This window comes from Microtus ochrogaster, unplaced genomic scaffold, assembly GCF_000317375.1.
Source record: "Microtus ochrogaster isolate Prairie Vole_2 unplaced genomic scaffold, MicOch1.0 UNK3, whole genome shotgun sequence".
Classification (NCBI taxonomy): Eukaryota; Metazoa; Chordata; class Mammalia; order Rodentia; family Cricetidae; genus Microtus; species Microtus ochrogaster.
In genome coordinates, this window is record NW_004949101.1 from 13,238,459 (window position 1) to 13,256,564 (window position 18,106).

General features: G+C 37.3%; 1 protein-coding gene across 1 annotated transcript in view; it reads left to right on the forward strand.

The window, feature by feature from the left end:
• Tmx4 (thioredoxin related transmembrane protein 4) overlaps positions 1–16,738 on the forward strand; it is a 37,855-nt gene extending 21,117 nt beyond the window's left edge. The window contains exons 4-8 of the mRNA XM_005365550.2: positions 711–839; positions 4,578–4,623; positions 10,253–10,354; positions 13,142–13,205; positions 14,250–16,738. Coding sequence (XP_005365607.2) covers positions 711–839; positions 4,578–4,623; positions 10,253–10,354; positions 13,142–13,205; positions 14,250–14,599 — 691 coding nt within the window. The 3' untranslated portion in view covers positions 14,600–16,738. The remainder of the gene's footprint in view (positions 1–710; positions 840–4,577; positions 4,624–10,252; positions 10,355–13,141; positions 13,206–14,249) is intronic.
• Positions 16,739–18,106: the final 1,368 nt, after the last annotated feature.

Below are 18,106 nucleotides of genomic sequence, written 5' to 3' on the forward strand. Positions count from 1 at the left end.
AAGCCAGAAAGTCCTTATTAAAAAAAAAAAAAAGATTAGAATCCAGCACCTAATTCAGATTAGAATTAGAGGTGAGGGGAAAATGGCAGAACAAAGTTCCATTGTCATAATGCTTGGGGTCATTCAGGATACAGGCCAGGCAGGTTCCATGGAGTCATGGGAAGAGGACTCCCGGTTTCACTCAGTAGTGTGAGGAGAACAAAGGGAATGCATAGATTCTCCCTGTGGCTCCTGTCTGGGGCGAGAAGCTGAGGAAAGGAAGGCTTAGAGGTGAATGTGAGATGCATGCTTTGATCTTGATCGTGAGCTTAGAGACTTGGAGGACATAAATTTGGAAATGTGGATATATTATTTGTTAATATTAAAACAGTGGCTATTTTGCTAGAAGAAATAAAAATAATTGGTTGTAAACATGCTAGCAAATGAGTTGACTGATTAACTATTTCTGGAGATTTAGCTTATAGTTGCAGATTACATAGTAATGAAAGAACATTCAATGGCTTGAGTTTTAGAATTTCTCATTTGTGTTAGATTAGAATTAACACATGACTTCTGGTTTATGTCTGGCTATAGGTTTTTTGGTTTTTTTTTTCATTTGAGCTAATTTAAAATTCAAGAAGAGTATGTGTGTGATCAATAATTATTTTGATTATTATTATAGAATACCTATTTTGATTTTTTTAATTTCTGCTTGATTTTATAATCTATAGTGCAAAAGATGGGATATTCCGCCGTTACCGTGGCCCAGGAATCTATGAAGACTTACAGAATTACATCTTAGAGAAAAAATGGCAATCAGTTGAGCCTCTTACTGGCTGGAAATCACCAGCTTCTCTAACGTAAGTTATAAATAAAGTGCTATTTGTAAAATAATAAGTCCCATGTTAATGTGTAGACCTTACAAGTCTAGACTTTTCTTCATATTCTTTTCTCTGCTTTAGTCTGAATATGCTTATGCTTGGTCCACCTAGTGTTTCTGGTTTTCCACATATTCTGCAAATTGTTTTGGTGCAGTGGGTATTGATTGAGTAGCTGGATTGAAGGGACATGTTAACAGAGAACCTTTCCTCCAACTTTCACTGCATGACATGCCAACTGTTTCCTCTTTACAAATGTGGTCTTTAGTGCTGGTTGCCATTAATTGGAAGGGCAAATGTTTCTTGAATTATAGTACCCTTGGGGATTCTTGTGTTCTGGTGATGCTTTTAACTATCTGGTACTATGTTCCTGGGGATAGTTTTTGATAATATTTAGTAAGGTAAATAAGACTGAACTGTAATAACCCATTCCACATTTGGCTTTAATTTTGAGTGGGCATATTAGTAAATAGTTTCATTTTGCATATACAGATGTAAGGAATATCCTTAATATCATAGAAGCAATGCAATGTAATGTTTCATCTATCACATGCACCTGTGTTAGTGCTCAGGCAATATGGAGCTTATCCTAAAAGTAGCTCACCTCTGGCATTTCATTCTTCAAATAACTGAATACTGATTTTTATGCTAGATACTATTCTAGGAGCCAGGTATTTATGACTTCATTAGACTGACTCCCATTTTCCATTCCCTTTTTTAGATAACATAAAGTTAGTAAGACAAATTGCAAAACAAGCTAGACAGATCATTTGGATGGAGCTGTTTTAAACAATAGTCTGTTTTCTTATACTAGCCTGGAAAATTTTGGGTCTTGGGGCCTACCTTGAAGAAGTGTTAAGAGAGGTTGCTCTGAAAGGAGCACTGGTGTGGAATTCTCAGGATACAAGAAGCTGTGGCCCCGATAGGAGGACTAACATAGTCCTAGAGTGACTGACTACCCAGAAGTCTCCATTAGGGAAAAAGCTTTATTGAGTGCTTAAGGAGCAGCACAGTGGCCGAGTGCAGCACTGTGAACGAAAGGAAGAGAGCCTGAGTTGAGTAAAAGGGAGGCTGAAAGTGGATTGTACAGGACCTGGGGCCACAGTCAGGAAGAGGTTTTTCTTTTCTCTTACATGTATGTACAAAATAAATTAACTCTTAAGAGGAGATATTGGAGAGGACAAGACTACGTGAGGAGAGAGCAATTAGAAAGTTTTCACGGTGTCCAACTTAAAAGGAGCAACTTATACCAGGGTGTTGTGGTGGAGATGGAAATGAGTAGGTTTAAAGTCGGAATTGAAGATAGAATTGGTCAACACGAGAGGGAACATTTACAAGAAAAAGATTTCTGGGAGTCCTGTTGAACTTTTTGTGGACCTTGCTATTTCCCAGGTCAAGATTCTGCTATACAATTAACTCTCCCCTCTCAAAAAACAACCCCCCCCCAATACCAACAACGACAAAAAAAAAAAAAAAAAAAGAGGCTATAAATTTCAGAGGAAATAAGGGTGGTGTTGTGTAAGCAGAGTCTGTTCTTTTATTTTCCGGCCTCCCAGACCTGAATAATCACATCAAAACCATATTAATTACAACACTGGCCAGTGGCTTCGGCATATTCTTAACTAACTGTTATATCTTAAATTAACCCATTTCAATTAATCTGTAACACCACAAGGCTGTGACCTACCAATAAGGTTCAGGCGTCTTTCTCCTTCAGTAGCTACATGGTGTCTCCTTGATTTGCCCACTCTATGTATCTAAGTTCGGATTTCCCGCCTGACTTTATTCTGCTAAGCCATTGAGCAAAACAGCTTTATTTTTTAACCAATAAAAGTAAAAAATATAAAGAGGAACATCCCACATCAGCATTGTATGGATTGTAGAAAAGGAAAGGAAAGGGGGAAGTGATACAAATAGATTTCAATTAAAATATTATAAAAAAGAAACTGCAAGATATCTTAGGGATATTAAAACCAAGATCATAGTTTTCACTCAACATTCTTCTAGGATGGAGGGGAAGGGATTCCTGAGCCCCCACCCCTACTGAGCTATGATGCTGCTGGACTCCTTTGCTGAGTCAGTTTTCCTTCCTTAAGGGTGTGACTCCTGGTGTGTAAAACACACTCCAGTGGATGGCCCCATACCCAGCAGTGTATGACTGGCACAAATTGTAGTAGATGGGTCATAAAAGAAAAGAAAGAAAAAGACCTGAAGCAAGGGGCAGTAGGGAGGTGGGGATGTATCTAGTAAGAGTTGTGGGTGAATATGATCAAAATTTATTGTGTGAAATTCTCAAAGAATTAATAAAAATATTCAAAAGGAAGAAGAAAAAGATTGTTAGCCTTGCTAGAGGTCTAGACTTTGTAAAGCTATTAAACTGAGTGCATGTGATAGTTCCCTGTGAAGAATTAATGAACACAATTATAGAAGACTTTGTCAGACTTTAAAACCTTAGAATTTTACTTAGGAAGTAAAATAGAAATGTGTTTGTCATAAATCTAGGACTCACTCAAAGTTAACAAATTAAGTACTAAGCAAGTCATCAAAAGAAAAATTGAGGACCCATGAAATAACACAGGAGATAAAGATACATGGCCCCAAAGTTTGATGACCTGAGCTTGATCTCTGGGTCCCTCGTAGTGGAAGGGGAACATCAACTCCAGCAAGTTTACCTATGACTACTACATGAAGCCCACCTGTGTATTTACACAACATACAATAAATGTATATAATTAAAATTAAAAAAGGAAAATGAAAAATTAGTGCCAGTGAGGCAGAAGGAAAATCAAGGGTAAAACATTTTTTAGAAACCAAATAAAAGATGCCAAAGAAAGAAATAATAGTTATTTATGTCCCATGATGCCAGGAGGCAAAGAAAGATGGTCTCTGACTCGGACCTAGAATGCAGCAGGGTGACATTGTTGTGACCTTTGCAAATGGTGGTTAGCCAGATTTAAATGGTTTCAAGACATACTACTGAAGAAATTATAAGAGAGGACTGCTCTTTACAGAATTTTTTTTCTGAAGCTTGAGGGTCATGTGAGGGATAGGGTTGCTCAGTTCAGAAGATGGACGTGACATTATGCTAAAGAGACCGATTGGGTAGAGGTAGAGTGATTGCTAATGCAGGAAGAAGGGATGGCAGAAAGAATCATGCCATCAACAGGACACAGGATTAAGATCTAAGTCACAGATTGAAAAATTGGCCTGTGTTAGGTCAGGTAGAGTTTGTTGTTGATACAAAAGTGATATGGAATGCAACAGTCTCAAATTTGGTGGTAGGAAGATGAGAGTGGTCACACAATGGCTTCTGATTTCACTGTGATGTACAAGGAGTGCTTGTTAGCTATCAGTGCTTGTTGAGGGAGGATGTGTGGGATTGGAAGGGAGGAAAAAGCAGATGAACAATTACGGCATTTCCATCTGGAAAGATATATTGGACAGTGTTGAGTGTTCACTTTTCAAAGTCACCAGGATATGTTGTCTTTTTACAGATATAATTTGTTCATGATTGTGGATTTTTGTACTGTAAAGGGATAAGGGGCCAAGGATTTGGAATGTGTTTGCAGTTTACAGCAGAATAGTTCAGAAAATGACCATGGAATCTAACCTTTTTGAGAATTGAAGTTTTGATGAGTACAGGCTCAGTGAAGGTATATTGCTTGGCCTGAACTTTGCTTGGTTTTGACTGTCTGTGACCAGAGTTCTTCTCTTTCTTAGGATGTCTGGAATGGCTGGTCTTTTCAGCATCTCTGGCAAGATTTGGGTGAGTACTTTTAAACTATATTATATTTGAAGATAGATTTTTTAAAATAATGTAAAAAATAGTTTTTAAATATAGGAAAATGAAAATTTATAAGTACTTTTTATAATTCTATTTTTAAGCCACAAAACTACTCTCGTTTTTGGTTCATCATAATAAAATGTGTTTATAGGAAGGCATAATTTGAAGTGGTTACCATAGCAGCCATGTCAGAGTCATAATTTTATTAGATTGGTGATTAAGTCCTTATAAAAGGAAAAAGATTATGAGATGTGGTTTTATGTTATCTCATTGTTCCCTTGGAAAATCTCTTTATAGATCAAAGATTGTCTAGGCAGGCATGAAAGTCATTCTGTGTGTCTGGAACAGCATAGTATGGTCTGAGAGAAGCTTGGTTTTGTAAACAAAGCTTTCTTTGAGCAGCCATGAGTGTCTGCTGGTTTTTGATTAGGTTGCACTGCAGTGATAGAGTTGTGTGGCTATCACAGAAACCAGGGGTTGTGCCCACTCCCTATTGTGTGTGTTTGTAGAGTGACACATAGTCACTTCAGTGTTAGAACACTTACTTAGACCAAATGTTTAATTATTTATTAGTTTTTAATATGTCTATTTCTGTCACTTCTCTGTAGGAGCTTAATACCATAGATTGATCTTGTATTGTGTTTGAATTGCTTGCTTCCTGGTTCTAAATAATACAATGCTTTAAACTTACTGTTTATTTTTGAACTAATGCTAATAATAGAAGACTTAAAATAAAATTCTATAGCAGTTTGTGTGTGTGTGTGTGTGTGTGTGTGTGCTATTTGTGTATATGATCTCTTGTGATCTAGATTGGGACATCTCTCATCTTTTCTTATGTATTCAGAAATGTTCATAGCGAGTTATAGTGAGATGAAGTACAACCACAAGGCACAAGCTCCCTTTTTTAAAGCCTAGAGGAGCCTGTTAGATTAAGTCTTGTAGATATTCAGAGACAGACTAAAAAAGGGGACAAGGAGCCTTGACTACCACTGAAGAAGCCTTGCTGACTGCTCCCATGCAAGAAAGATATTAAGGGGATTCTGGAATGGTTGTGAAAGGGATCATGGGCTTGTTTCTGAACTCCTAAAGAGTATACCTCCTCTGATACAGGTGAGCTCCAAACATGGTCTGTCCTTTAGAGACTTTGACTGAGACCGTGTAGTGCTGGCTGCAGCAGTTCAGATGTCTAGAGTTCATGGTGGATTTGATCTGACTACTTATAGAAATAACCTTATTTCTTTAATGATCATTTCATTTAGTCCCTTCATGCAAATCTATATGTAGCAAAAAATGGCTCTAACTGAATCATCTGGCAAAGTACTTAATAGTATATAAAGTTTAGGATAATCAGCTGATATTTTAAAATACTTTCAGTAAAATAGAGTAGGATACTTTTATGTAATGAACGCAGATAACATTGAGCAAGTATCAGTATTTTGGCCTAAGGAAACATGATTAAGGAGACAGAAACATAAAAATGTAAAGTTAAACTTTATTTCTTATAATTGACTACATATATAACTTCATAATACCACAATTGCAATCATTCATAAAGGTCTCTAAAGCCATTGTGAACTCAAAGTAAGCAGATGGAATTTTATATCGGTGCTTGTAAAAAAATTTTAGTCCTTAGTAATAATTATTTAGTCATTAGTCTTCAGTAATAATTAATTACCTAAGAAAACCATAGTGTTGTAGAATTTCTTTTCAAATAGATCCCTTGAAGGATAAGCTGATATAAGAAACTTGAAGTGAAGCTTACTAAAATAAGATAATGCTTTCAACTACTAAACAGTATTGAACCAGAAAGCAATGATTCAGAGGCAAATAACTTTTTTGTACTTTAATAACTCACTTAGAAATTAAGTGTTTTAATTATTTGTTTTGGAGAAAAGGTGTATGACGCTGTGCAGAAGAGCTTAAAGCTCACATTATTCATCCACAGTTTGTTCATTCCAGCCTCATGAGTAAAGTAAAGCAGCAGGTATTCATAAAGCAAGTTCAAAAATACTAACATGAGTCAGCCCAGAGACTGAGTGACCTTTAGTGTTCTCTGTCTTTTTGGCATATTTCAAGGCGTAAACCCAGTAATGACAATGAATCATCAAGCAAAGCATAACCTGTTCCATACACATTTTTCACCTAAAACCAGAGCTGAATAATACCTTTTAAAACTTTAGAGTTGGCCCAGCACTCGGGAGGCAGAGGAGGCGGATCTCTGTGAGTTCGAGACCAGCCTGGTCTACAGAGCTAGTTCCAGGACAGGCTCCAAAGCCACAGGGAAACCCTGTCTCGAAAAAAACAACAACAAAAAAACTTTAGAGTTGGGAGCCATCTTCCAAAACAACTTCAGGAAGAAAGGATTTACTTCAGTTTACAGTTCCACTGCAGGGTAGGCTGCCATCTCAGACTCTAGCTGTGATTGTGGGGCTTTCCATTGTAGAGGGGAAGAGAGAGAGACTGATATAACAAGCTGGGAGATGGTAGGAGCTACTGTGGGAGAGGAATAACTAACATTAAAGACCTTTAGAAAAAAGCCTTATGAAAACCTAATTCCCAGCATTCTAAAATATATGCTTTTTTTTAAAAAAAAATATGGAGTGTTTTTTTTTTAAACTTTATTTAACTTTATTTTATGCCAATGTCAGATTTTCTGGAACTGGAGTTACAGAAGAGCTGCCATGTGGGTACTGGGAATTGAACCTGGGTCCCCTGGAGGAGCAGTCAGTGCTCTTAACCACCAAGCCATCTCACCAGCCCTAAAATATAGGCTTATACATATGAAAAAGGAGTTTAAATGGAGTTAGTTATCCTAGAAGAGGGGGATACAGTAATTCCCTAATAAATTTGTGAACAAAGAAAAACCCCAGTTACCTCCTTTTGAGTTGTTAGCCAGTGGGATCCCATAGACCTGCAACATATACGCTATTGCCATTGCTCTTGGTTACTCTCGAGAACTTGATGATAGCATTCTACTGCTGAAGAAACCACAGACTTGAGTCACAAAGCATGGAGAATTCAAATGGCTACAAACCTAGAAGCCTCATCTGTCATAATGCTGAAAGGTGATATATACATGCCTCTGGAGGAGAAAATTCATCATCAGTCTTACCCAGCTGTATACTTTGTAAGCTACAATAGTGACTGTCCTGGTAATATATATCCTCTGGTGGCACCAGTGTTAAGGGAGTAACCAACCACTTACTGATTTGATTTAAGGCCTGCTCCTTGAGATGGACCCCATACTTAGAAGTGTTACTGGGGCCAGGAACCTGTGGATAGGCCAGTCATTGGCCCTAAGAGAAAACCTATTGCTTTTGTTCTGCTAAATGGACACAGTATTAAAATGACTCCTAATGATTTATTGCTATACCCAATATTAGTACATCTCTCAGCACTTAGGAGATAAGCTCCTTGCAGTGGATGACAACACAAAGACCCACAACTGACAGTCAGTGTGCAAAGAATAGAAGGTTACAGAGTACTCAGCCCTAAACGGGACATTTCTGACATACCCCTCTCTGGGATCATTGAGGATGAGGGGCCCAAAAGATTTGAGAGCTAACAGTGATATATGACTATAAGAAAACAATGTTTTCCAGACATAATGAGGAAATTACACATATAAACCAACAGTCCTGTGACTACATCATAGGACTTGGGCAAGCTTCAGCTAGACAAAATTCCAGCATACAGGTGACAGGCTACATATCAAAGCAAGTACCCCACCCAAAATTATTTGGGTAACAAATTTTATCTTTTGTTTTTTTGTTTTTAAAAGAAAAATTGGTAAAAGAAACCAGGTTGGGTAGGTGGATAGGTGAGGGGTAGCGCTAAAAGGGTTTTGGGGAGAGATGTTGAATATGGTCAAAATATATTATATGAAATTTGCAAAGAATTATTACAAATATTAGAGGAGGGAGTGTCAGAACCGAGGTCAGGCTCAAACTTTGAAGACGACCCTTTTGTAACCTACTTTCACCAACCGTGCCTTTTCCCTTGAAGTTCTACAGTCACTGAAAACGGTGCAGTCAAGTGTGTACCAATCATTCATTCATGTGCCTGTGGGGGACATTTCTTATCCAAGTTATAATACTCTGCCTCTGGTGCCCATATGGCAAGAAGCGTACAACCCCTACTTTAATGTCCTCATAGTTATAGTTGAATGATGTTCAGAATTGTAGTCTCTTCTAAGACTCAGGACAGCCTCTTCACCATGAGCTGTAAAGTAAAAGAACATTTTTAGCATATGGCAAGACATTCCGTAAGTGGTAAAATAGTGGCATAGCAAGGAAAGGTTTGATTGAAGTGAGACAAATTCAGCAGAACAACCAACACACCTTGCAAACTCTAGTTCCTGCATCTGGAACTCATGCTGACATTATCTGGGCTCCAGTACTGTGAACTGAGAGCTCACATAGTCTCTCTCTTGGGTTGTTCACTAGATGCCCACAATTTCCTAATTGTGAAAAATTAAAACCCTATATTTCTTATATCATCAGCAATCCAGGAGCTCTCTGACCACTTAAATTTTACCTTCATGGCTTTGCATAATAACCTGTTAGGGCTTCCTTTGCAGAGAGTTCGTACTATTTGGCCTGAGCAGCTTTCTGGGTCTTTGTGATCCTTTCATGCTTTTGATATGCATGCCCATAAATCCAGTACTATGTGGATTCTGCTGCTAGGCTCCATCAGTGAGAGATGGAGCCGAAGTGGTGAAGCTTTGATTGTTGGATTGTTCTGGTCAGTAACAATTTTTGTTTGTTTACATGTTTCTCATTCAGAACATGTCAGGTTAAAATATTTAATTTCTTAGCATAAACTAAATCTAATAGGAATAACTTAGATTTTGGAAAATATGAAATTAAAGTAGAAACTTGAACTTATTGTATGTGTGTGTTGTGTGTGAGAGAGAAAGAAAAAGAGACACAGAGAGAGAGAGAGAGAGAGAGAGAGAGAGAGAGAGAGGAGAGAGAATGTGTTTTTGGGAAGATCGTTCAGTAATTGTTTCTGTGGGCTCTAATGTCTAACTTGTAGCCTTTTAATCTTGTGCCTAGTAATTGATTGGATTGTAGTTTGTAGTCTAAAACAATATGACTTACCATGAAGAAGTATAGGCCCAACAAGTCTACCTCTAAATAGGCTTTAATTTGAAATGAACATTTTATATCTGTAATTCACATATTGTTTAACATTAGGAAAAGTAAATATGGAGACATTTTAAATAGTTCATACTCTAAGGCATAACTTGGCTTTACATAAAAATTGATAATGGCCCAAGGGTTTCATATTTTAATAAGTCATGTTGGGATTAAATATGGAGGAATAGGTAATGATTTGGCAAAGATAATTAGAAAATTTTCTGTAATGGGAGAAAGAATTGACAAGGCAATTTGATCAGACCTCTATCAAGATCTTGAGCTCTAAAGAATAATTCTTACTGAATATGATTTTGATAATTATTCTGTTTGTAATGCTACAAACATTGACTTCTTAGTAATTATTAAATATAAACTTTGGGTACATATGTGGAGAGATATTTTGTAGACTAGAGTTACAGCTAGAAAATCCTGCACTTCAAGTAAGCGTTTTGTTTCCATTTTGATTACAGCACCTTCACAACTATTTCACAGTGACTCTTGGAATTCCTGCATGGTGTTCTTATGTCTTTTTCGTCATTGCTACTTTGGTGTTTGGCTTGTTCATGGGTCTGGTAAGATAATGTCAGTCTTTTATTCTTTTCCATTAAACAAAGGATACCATATAAATTAAAAGGTGACCATGAAAGGAAAAGCACATAAATAATCATTTTGTGTTATTTAAGCAGTGAATTTGCTTATTGGTTGCAATGGTAATGTGTAATATAGTGGGAGATGCATTATCACCCTCTGGTCTTTTCTCTAAAATATTCTGAAGATTAATGCTGTCGAGAATATGCACAGTGATCAATGAAAACTAAATACCATACTTGAATGGGCAGTCATTTTCCATCCAAGACAGCCAAGCTAGCTGTGATTTCACTCAAAGATCCTTGCTTTGAGCATTGTGGTAAAGGCAAAGAATGGACCTAATGAGTTAAATAAAAGACAATTTTTCTTATTTTTATTCTTCAGTTGAATATCTAATCCTGACCAGATTCTTACGTGTACCCTCTTGTTTCCTGGGTTGTTTTTTGTAAGATATTATAAATAATATAAATAAGAAAAAAATTCAAAGTAAATCATTATGTCCTCATTTGGCATGAAACTTTGTATCCATATATCTTCTTTTTAGGTATTAGTGAAAGCTGCAAAAATACATTGACTTACTTAAATACAGAAGTTGCCATAAATGCTTTGTGATTTTTTTTATGTAAATATTTTAAATGTTTCACTTAACCTATACACGAACATGTTGACTGCATATTACACTCTAATTAGGATAATACACCTTTTGGAAAGTTTTGTTGGTTATTGATTATGTAGTTTCTAATTATGAAACATCTAGATAAGAGTGTAGAGTTTTTTATTTTTTATTTTTTATTTTTGGTTTTTCGAGACAGGGTTTCTCTGTGGTTTTGGAGCCTGTCCTGGAACTAGCTCTGTAGACCAGGCTAGTCTCGAACTCACAGAGATCCGCCTGCCTCTGCCTCCCAAGTGCTGGGATTAAAGGCGTGCGCCACCACCGCCCGGCAAAAGTGTAGAGTTTTGATAAGTGTAGTTACATTTTCTAATGAAATTTGGCTTTCTAGGAAGGTCTTAAAAAATCTAAAATGGCTGGTGATTGATCTCATAGTTAAGTCACAACTTTGTGCGGACAGTAACTCTAGAAAACTGAAGATGCTTTATCTCTTTCATGGTTGTTCTTTATCCACACTGTAGCTCATTTTTTGAGTTTGGCTTCTGATGTTAACTTGAGAAGTGGGTTGGAACATGGCTACCTATATGAATCATTATTTAGGCCCCATCTATGTTTTGTTTTATTAATGCTCTTGCTAATGAACATGGCACACTTGCCCTGGTTTAACGTAATTTGACTCTACAAAAATAGAATGTTAGTTCTGTGCATCCCCTGCCTTTTCTTTAGTACTAAAGAAAAGAAAGTACTTTTCTTTCTTTTCTTTTTCTTTCTTTTGTTCTTTTTTCTTTTTTAATCAGAGTATTTGGAAACTACTTGAGTATGGGTTCTTTCAGGGTAAACAGTATGAGAAAGATCCTAGGTGAATCAAAGGTGGAGACATTGGCAGTGTAGATGGGTATGGCAAAACCAGTGAATACTGCTCAGCTGAGGTTTAGAATTTCATACCTATGCATAGAGTTTGTTTGGAAAGTTAGATTAAAATAATATTTAGGAGGGTTATGAGATGCTTGTAGTAACTTAGAAACTGACAATGGCCCTTCAAACAGAAAGCAGTCTTGAACCGAGAGCATCTATTAAGAATAGACTTTCCTCCTTGTGTCTGAGGAAGAAGACATAATGGATTGTGTACAACATAAACAGATCTTGATGATGGACTAGCACATGAACAACTTTGTGAGTGATGGTGTGGGAACGTAGTTAAATGACCTGTCCAAGGCCACATAGCCAATGCTAGAAAAAGGCAAGACTGAGCTGTGAGTCTCCTAGGCTGTGGAGACTTTACATTTAGCTTTCCATAGAGCCCAATACTGTTGTACATGTCACTTGCTCTCTCTGGAAGTTGTTGGAAATTCCAGAAACATTGGATTATTAAAATGTTCTACCATCCTTGTGAAATTAAATAAAAATAAAGTCACCAAAGTTAGTAAACACATGACATTCACTTTAAAAATTTGATTTGCAAACTTGGTCTTTCAGATGGAAATGTTTTAATCTTTGCTGTCTAAACCAGTTAAGCAGCTTGAGACTTACTTCTCAACCCACAAGTCTTTCCTTTCCTTCACCCCATTGTCTTCTCTTATGGGTGCCATTGCCTGCAATTCCTGGTCCTCTATATATACATAAATATTACATGGGCGGCTTCTTCCAGGTGTGATCTTTCTTCTGTTTGGTAACACAGAGCAGTGAAATGTTGCAGTTGGAGAGTCTGGTTCCATGTAACTCTACACTTCTGGGCACAAGCCAGCAGTTTCGTTAATATGACCCATGCTTGTCTCTGGGTATGGAACGAGGACAGAGGTGATCATTCCCTTAAGAAATTTGTAGTTTTTTCAAGGAAAAAAAAGACTTGTTTAATATAGTATAAAATTACACATACAGTCAACATAAGAGGTGAAGCCAGCCAGTCTCTGCTTAAAATAGAATTTAATTCTCAATTGCAGAATTTTCTTTTATATGGGCAGGTTTTTTTTGAAAAAAAAAATACTCAAGACTATTCCATATTCTTGGAGTACCCTTTAGCTCATCTGTATCTTTCTGAAGGCTGTGACTAGCTGCTAAGTATCTGTCTAAGGATGTCTGTGTATGGGACACAAATCTGATATTGAGTCTGGATGGCAGTTTGTCTTCTTTACTCAATGTGGAGTCATTTTGTTCTCTCCAGGTCCTGGTGGTAATCTCAGAATGCTTCTATGTGCCACTTCCAAGAATTTCATCTGAACGCTCTGGTGAGTCAGAGAAGTTCACATGGGTGGAGTTTTTAGAGTTTTGTGGTATTCTGTCTGTGGCTCTGCATTTGATTCTAACATCTAATCAATGAGCATTCAATTACCTCTATTGAGTTTCTTAAAAATGTTTTCGCCATATAAATTTGAATAAAATTTACTTTTTAAAAAAAATTAGGAAATACTCCCTATTGAAGATTGCATTTTCACTCCCCTCATTTTTCAGTGGACAACTTTTATTCTTGAATTGGAGTGAAGGTTTCTATGAGGAACTCACATTTATTGAGTCTCTAAGATAGCTTGTCACTATCTTAAGTTCTTTAAAAGCAGTTTGCTTAAATCTGCATGTATTCACTTTACTTCTGGGCCTAATTGACTCTAAAGTTGATGGCCTTTATTCGTAGTGCTTTTTTTTTCGAGACAGTGTTTCTCTGTAGTGTTTCATTTTCTCAGGAGCTTAAATAAGGCCATGTCTTTAGTCCTTGAAAATGTTAACACTTCGTAGATGGCTAAGCAACATGTCTGACCTTCAGCATTGTGGAGTGTGAAAGGGAGCCAGTGTATAAACTGCTGTGGGGTTCTCTGGGTGCAAGCCCAGCCCAAATGATGTTATAGTGCTAAAGTTCATTCAGTAGCTATCACTATTCCTAACTCCTATTTTATCAGTTTAACTTTGTGGTAAGAGGAAGACTTTGGCCTCAAACTCTTAGGGAACAGGACTCTGCTTGGTTCAGCTTGTCTGAAATAGTTGCTATGACCAATGATTCGCTGAGATTTTTACACGGAATGTAATACATAGCACAAACAAAACTTTGCACTCTGTTCCCATCTACTCTGCCATCAAGTCAGTGATGCTCCCGTAGGGAGATAGTAAATCTCTAGATGGGGCTAAGCTACAACCAGAAAACCTGATCACATGATGTCAACACTTCGGAGGAGAAACCTCCTCAATTTATCCACCTCATGGTTAAACTGTGTATTAATTACTTAATTGCCATGATTTATCCAGAGTGAATTTTTCCCCCTCTGTTTCTCTTCTGTCCATAGAGCAGGATCAGAGGCCGGAGGATGTTCATGGAGCTGAGCAGCTGCAGGATGCAGAAGAGGAAAAGGATGACTCAAATGAAGAAGAAAACAAAGACAGTCTTGTGGATGATGAGGAAGAGAAAGAGGACCTTGTAGATGAGGATGAAGTTGAGGAATATGAGGAAGAGGACAACCTGGCAGGCATCATGGATGAGGAAAGAAGTGACGCCAATGACCAAGAAGTACTACAGGAAGGCAGTGTGTCCCAGAAGGAACGTGAACCTGATGAAGCTCATTCAGTGGATACACAGGAGGTGGTGGAAGACTCACTGAGGCAGCGCAAGAGTCAGCATGCAAACAAGGAACCATAGATTTCATGATGCCATTTCTAAAAATATAGGCAAGAAAAATAAGTCCGCTTCCCTCTGGTCTGCAGTTTAAGCCAAATCCTTAGTTTGTATTTAGTTTTTAATTTTTTTTTCCATGAATGAACAGTGTTTACTCTTAAAAGATGATCTCTGGTCCTGTGGTCACATGGTAGTAAGTCTCTGTGTCCTAAAGAGAGTCAGGGACAGCACTCAGCCACCATGGTGTAAGGATCTTTGCAGGGATTTAGGTGAAGAACAAGTTGATATACTTGGGGGCCAAAAAATCAACCAGAGGACTCCTCTCCAGTCCTCCATAGCACCTTTAGAAACGAGGCTGCTGGCCTAAATAAAATGAGAGCAAAACTACATTGGTCCTGAACACCCTGGAAGTACAGGAAGAATCTCAATGGTTAAGCATTGTTTTTGTCATGTAAAAAACATTGGGTACTATGGCCCCCCAAACACTCTCTTGGAGCCAGAAATTCTAGAGACCTGGGTATAGATACAACTTGAGAAAGATGCTGGTGAGTCATCTGAGCTCTCTTGGTCTCTGTTTTATTTTCTCCATTTAATTTCTGTGGCTTCTTCACTGTGGGACTGAAGATTACCACATGTTTCATAACTGCTCTGTAGTGAGAGCAGCAGGTAGCAGGATCCATTACTCTCATTTGACTTAAAGCTGTAGGTAATCAGTAACCACTGCTGATGAGGCTTGGACTGCCAAGTATCTCAAAAGCATGCAATCTTTGGAAATTCAAAAGGTAGTAGGGGTTTTATAGGGCCGGTACAGACAAACAACTGGTTTTGGTCAGCCTGTAATACTTCCAGGATAACTTCTTCAAGAGTTCCTTTAGCCACATTCTTTGTTTTTCTGAACCCCAAAGTGTGCTGGCTTCAGGTCTGTGTTGTTTAGTTTCCACCTCAAGGGGTTCCTGCCTCAAGAACCACTTTAATAATAACTGAGAAACATGTCTACTTTTCTTTTAGTGATGTGCTTTTGGTAAAAAAAAAATTTACAAAAGTCAATTTCAAGAGATGAAAGATTTGATTTTGTTTTTGTCTTCCTTAATCCTCTAGAGAATTGTATCATTATCTCTACCTACTCAAGCTGGTATCAGTATCAAGCAATCCCAGGATCTTAAAAAAAAAAAATCTCTCCAACTCTTCTCTTACCCTTTCAGGCCTTAGAATAAATTCATAAAGTCAACTAGGTATATGAAATATGCCCAAAGTCAATCTTCTATGTAACCCTTGGATTGAGTCAGAATAATGAGTCTGTCTTGTTTTAAAAAGGTTATGCAGTTTTCTCTGTATTAGCTGCCAACAGGAGGTTCACTGGTGATGGGGTTCAGAATCTGCCCCCCTGTACTGCATGATGCTGCTACAAACCTTGCACAAAGGAAGATTTTCTTGTGACAATCCATTCTTTATAAATGTTTTTATTTCATCTTTGTAACGTAGTTAACTGTTAACTCAAGGCTGAGGCCATCATAGAACAAAGGAAAAGGTGACCTTCCTGCCCTTCCATGTTCCTGTTCTCTGACACATCTTTACTCAAAAGACCCATGGTTCTGTGGTGGCCTTTGTCTTCCTGTTAGAGCTAAGATGTTCCTTCTCTCCTGCCAGTGGATTTCTTCTCTTGTTATAGTAACCGAGGTCAGTCTAGTGGGAAAGGGAAGACTCCGTGTCTCTGTTCTGAGTAGTTCCGCTCCTGCAAACTGAAGTACTGGACTTTAATGGGATGTTTAACTAGAGGGAAGGCTTGAGAATTAGTCTGCCTTGGCTTTTAGAAATGTTTCAAAGCCAGTTTCCAATTAGATCAAACAGTACTTAATAATAAGTGAGATTATACATTTCCTTTCTTAAAAATACTTAAAATAAGTAGGAAGGTAGGAGAAAAAAGTCATAAAGAAGAAGGTCCAGTCCAGTAAAATTATATTTATCTGTAGGAATTATTTTTCCTAGCCTTTCCTTTTTTTAACATCTTGGCAAAAAATTGGGTTACTAGTAAATAGTCCAGTAAGTACTTACTAATTTAATTTCTTTCCACTTGAAGCCTTTAGGTTTATTTTCAATACTTATTTGATATAAAATTAAAGGAGAAAAGTCAACTTAAAATTAGATCATCATTTAATATGCTTTATTTTTGTGTACATAATAAATTTAATCCAGAAGTTAAGTGCATGGAAAAATGATTTTATATATATATATATATATATATATAAACTAACTATACTTCTCCTCCACTGCCATATCTGCTATTTAACTATAGAATACTATTTTCTGTATGTTAAAATTGGGTAAATGAGATAGTAACTGTGGAATAAGGGTGTGCAGTGCTTTATGTACAGATAGTTAGGATAAGGTGCCTTGTTCTTTATTGGAATGTCTGAAAACTCTAGTTACCTCTCTCTTTTTAAATTTCTTTTACTGTTTATTTCTTTATCTGTGCTGAACCATGCCAGCTTGCTTAGAATCTCATGGAAGCAGTGCACAGGAAATTTCACTTTTTTGTTGTTTTTATTGTTTTGTTTTGAAGGATAATCATGGAACAGATAAGGGGTGGCTCATTCACTTCACAGCCATTGAACTGCATGGTAGTCACTACAGTCTCATCTTGTAGTAGAATCTGTACCTCTTATCTAATAACTAGTGCAATAGAAGGGAAAGAAGCTTGAGACAGATCAGCTTTGACATTTGAGAAAGCTACACGTTTACTTTTTAGGTGCAAACCCGTGACTTATAATTATGACATCATCACATGGTTTGAGTGTGTGTAAGCTTGAATAAGTATATCTTGTAACATCTTTTGGGGAGGTAATTAAAATGCTAGTTAAAGGCATATCTACTGTGTGACATTTTGCAAGATGGGAAACAATAGTGTCTAAAGGAAAATTTTAAGGGATTAAAAAGGGTGTATGTTATTTCAGCATAAAATCCTAAGCCTCAAGTGAGAGAGAGAAGGGGAGATGAGTACTTTTGCTGGTGTTTGCAGGTCTTCTGTGTTCTTCCTTTTAGTGTCCTGCTGTTATTTCTGCCAGTATTGTATGTGTGCAATTGACTAGCTGTCAGATCTGTCAACTGTTTGGAAAGTATTTGTGTAAATATTTGTGCCAACAGAGACTCTCGCAGTATTGTGTCTCATTACCTCATTCTTGGATTTGATCCTCTTGAGATTGTAGCTTGTCTGGTAGAAGCCAAGGTTGAGTCTGATGAAACCTGCTGGATTAGTTCTTTGAGCAGCTACTCAAAGCAGGTGGTTCAATTTAGAAAAACCTTGGTCACCTTCAGCCTAGCACATGGACCTTACAGGCATATTCTCTAGAGTTGTGTGTAGACTGTGACTCTGTTTACATGTGGCTATGACTTGTTTCTAATGTGGTTGATTTGTTTCTAGACAGCTTTGTATAAATGCAGTTTTTATACTAAAACTGTTCATTTCTAAGTCTGTACATTATAAAATGTCTATGTTTATTCTTTGTATTAATTTTGATTATTTATCCCACTGTA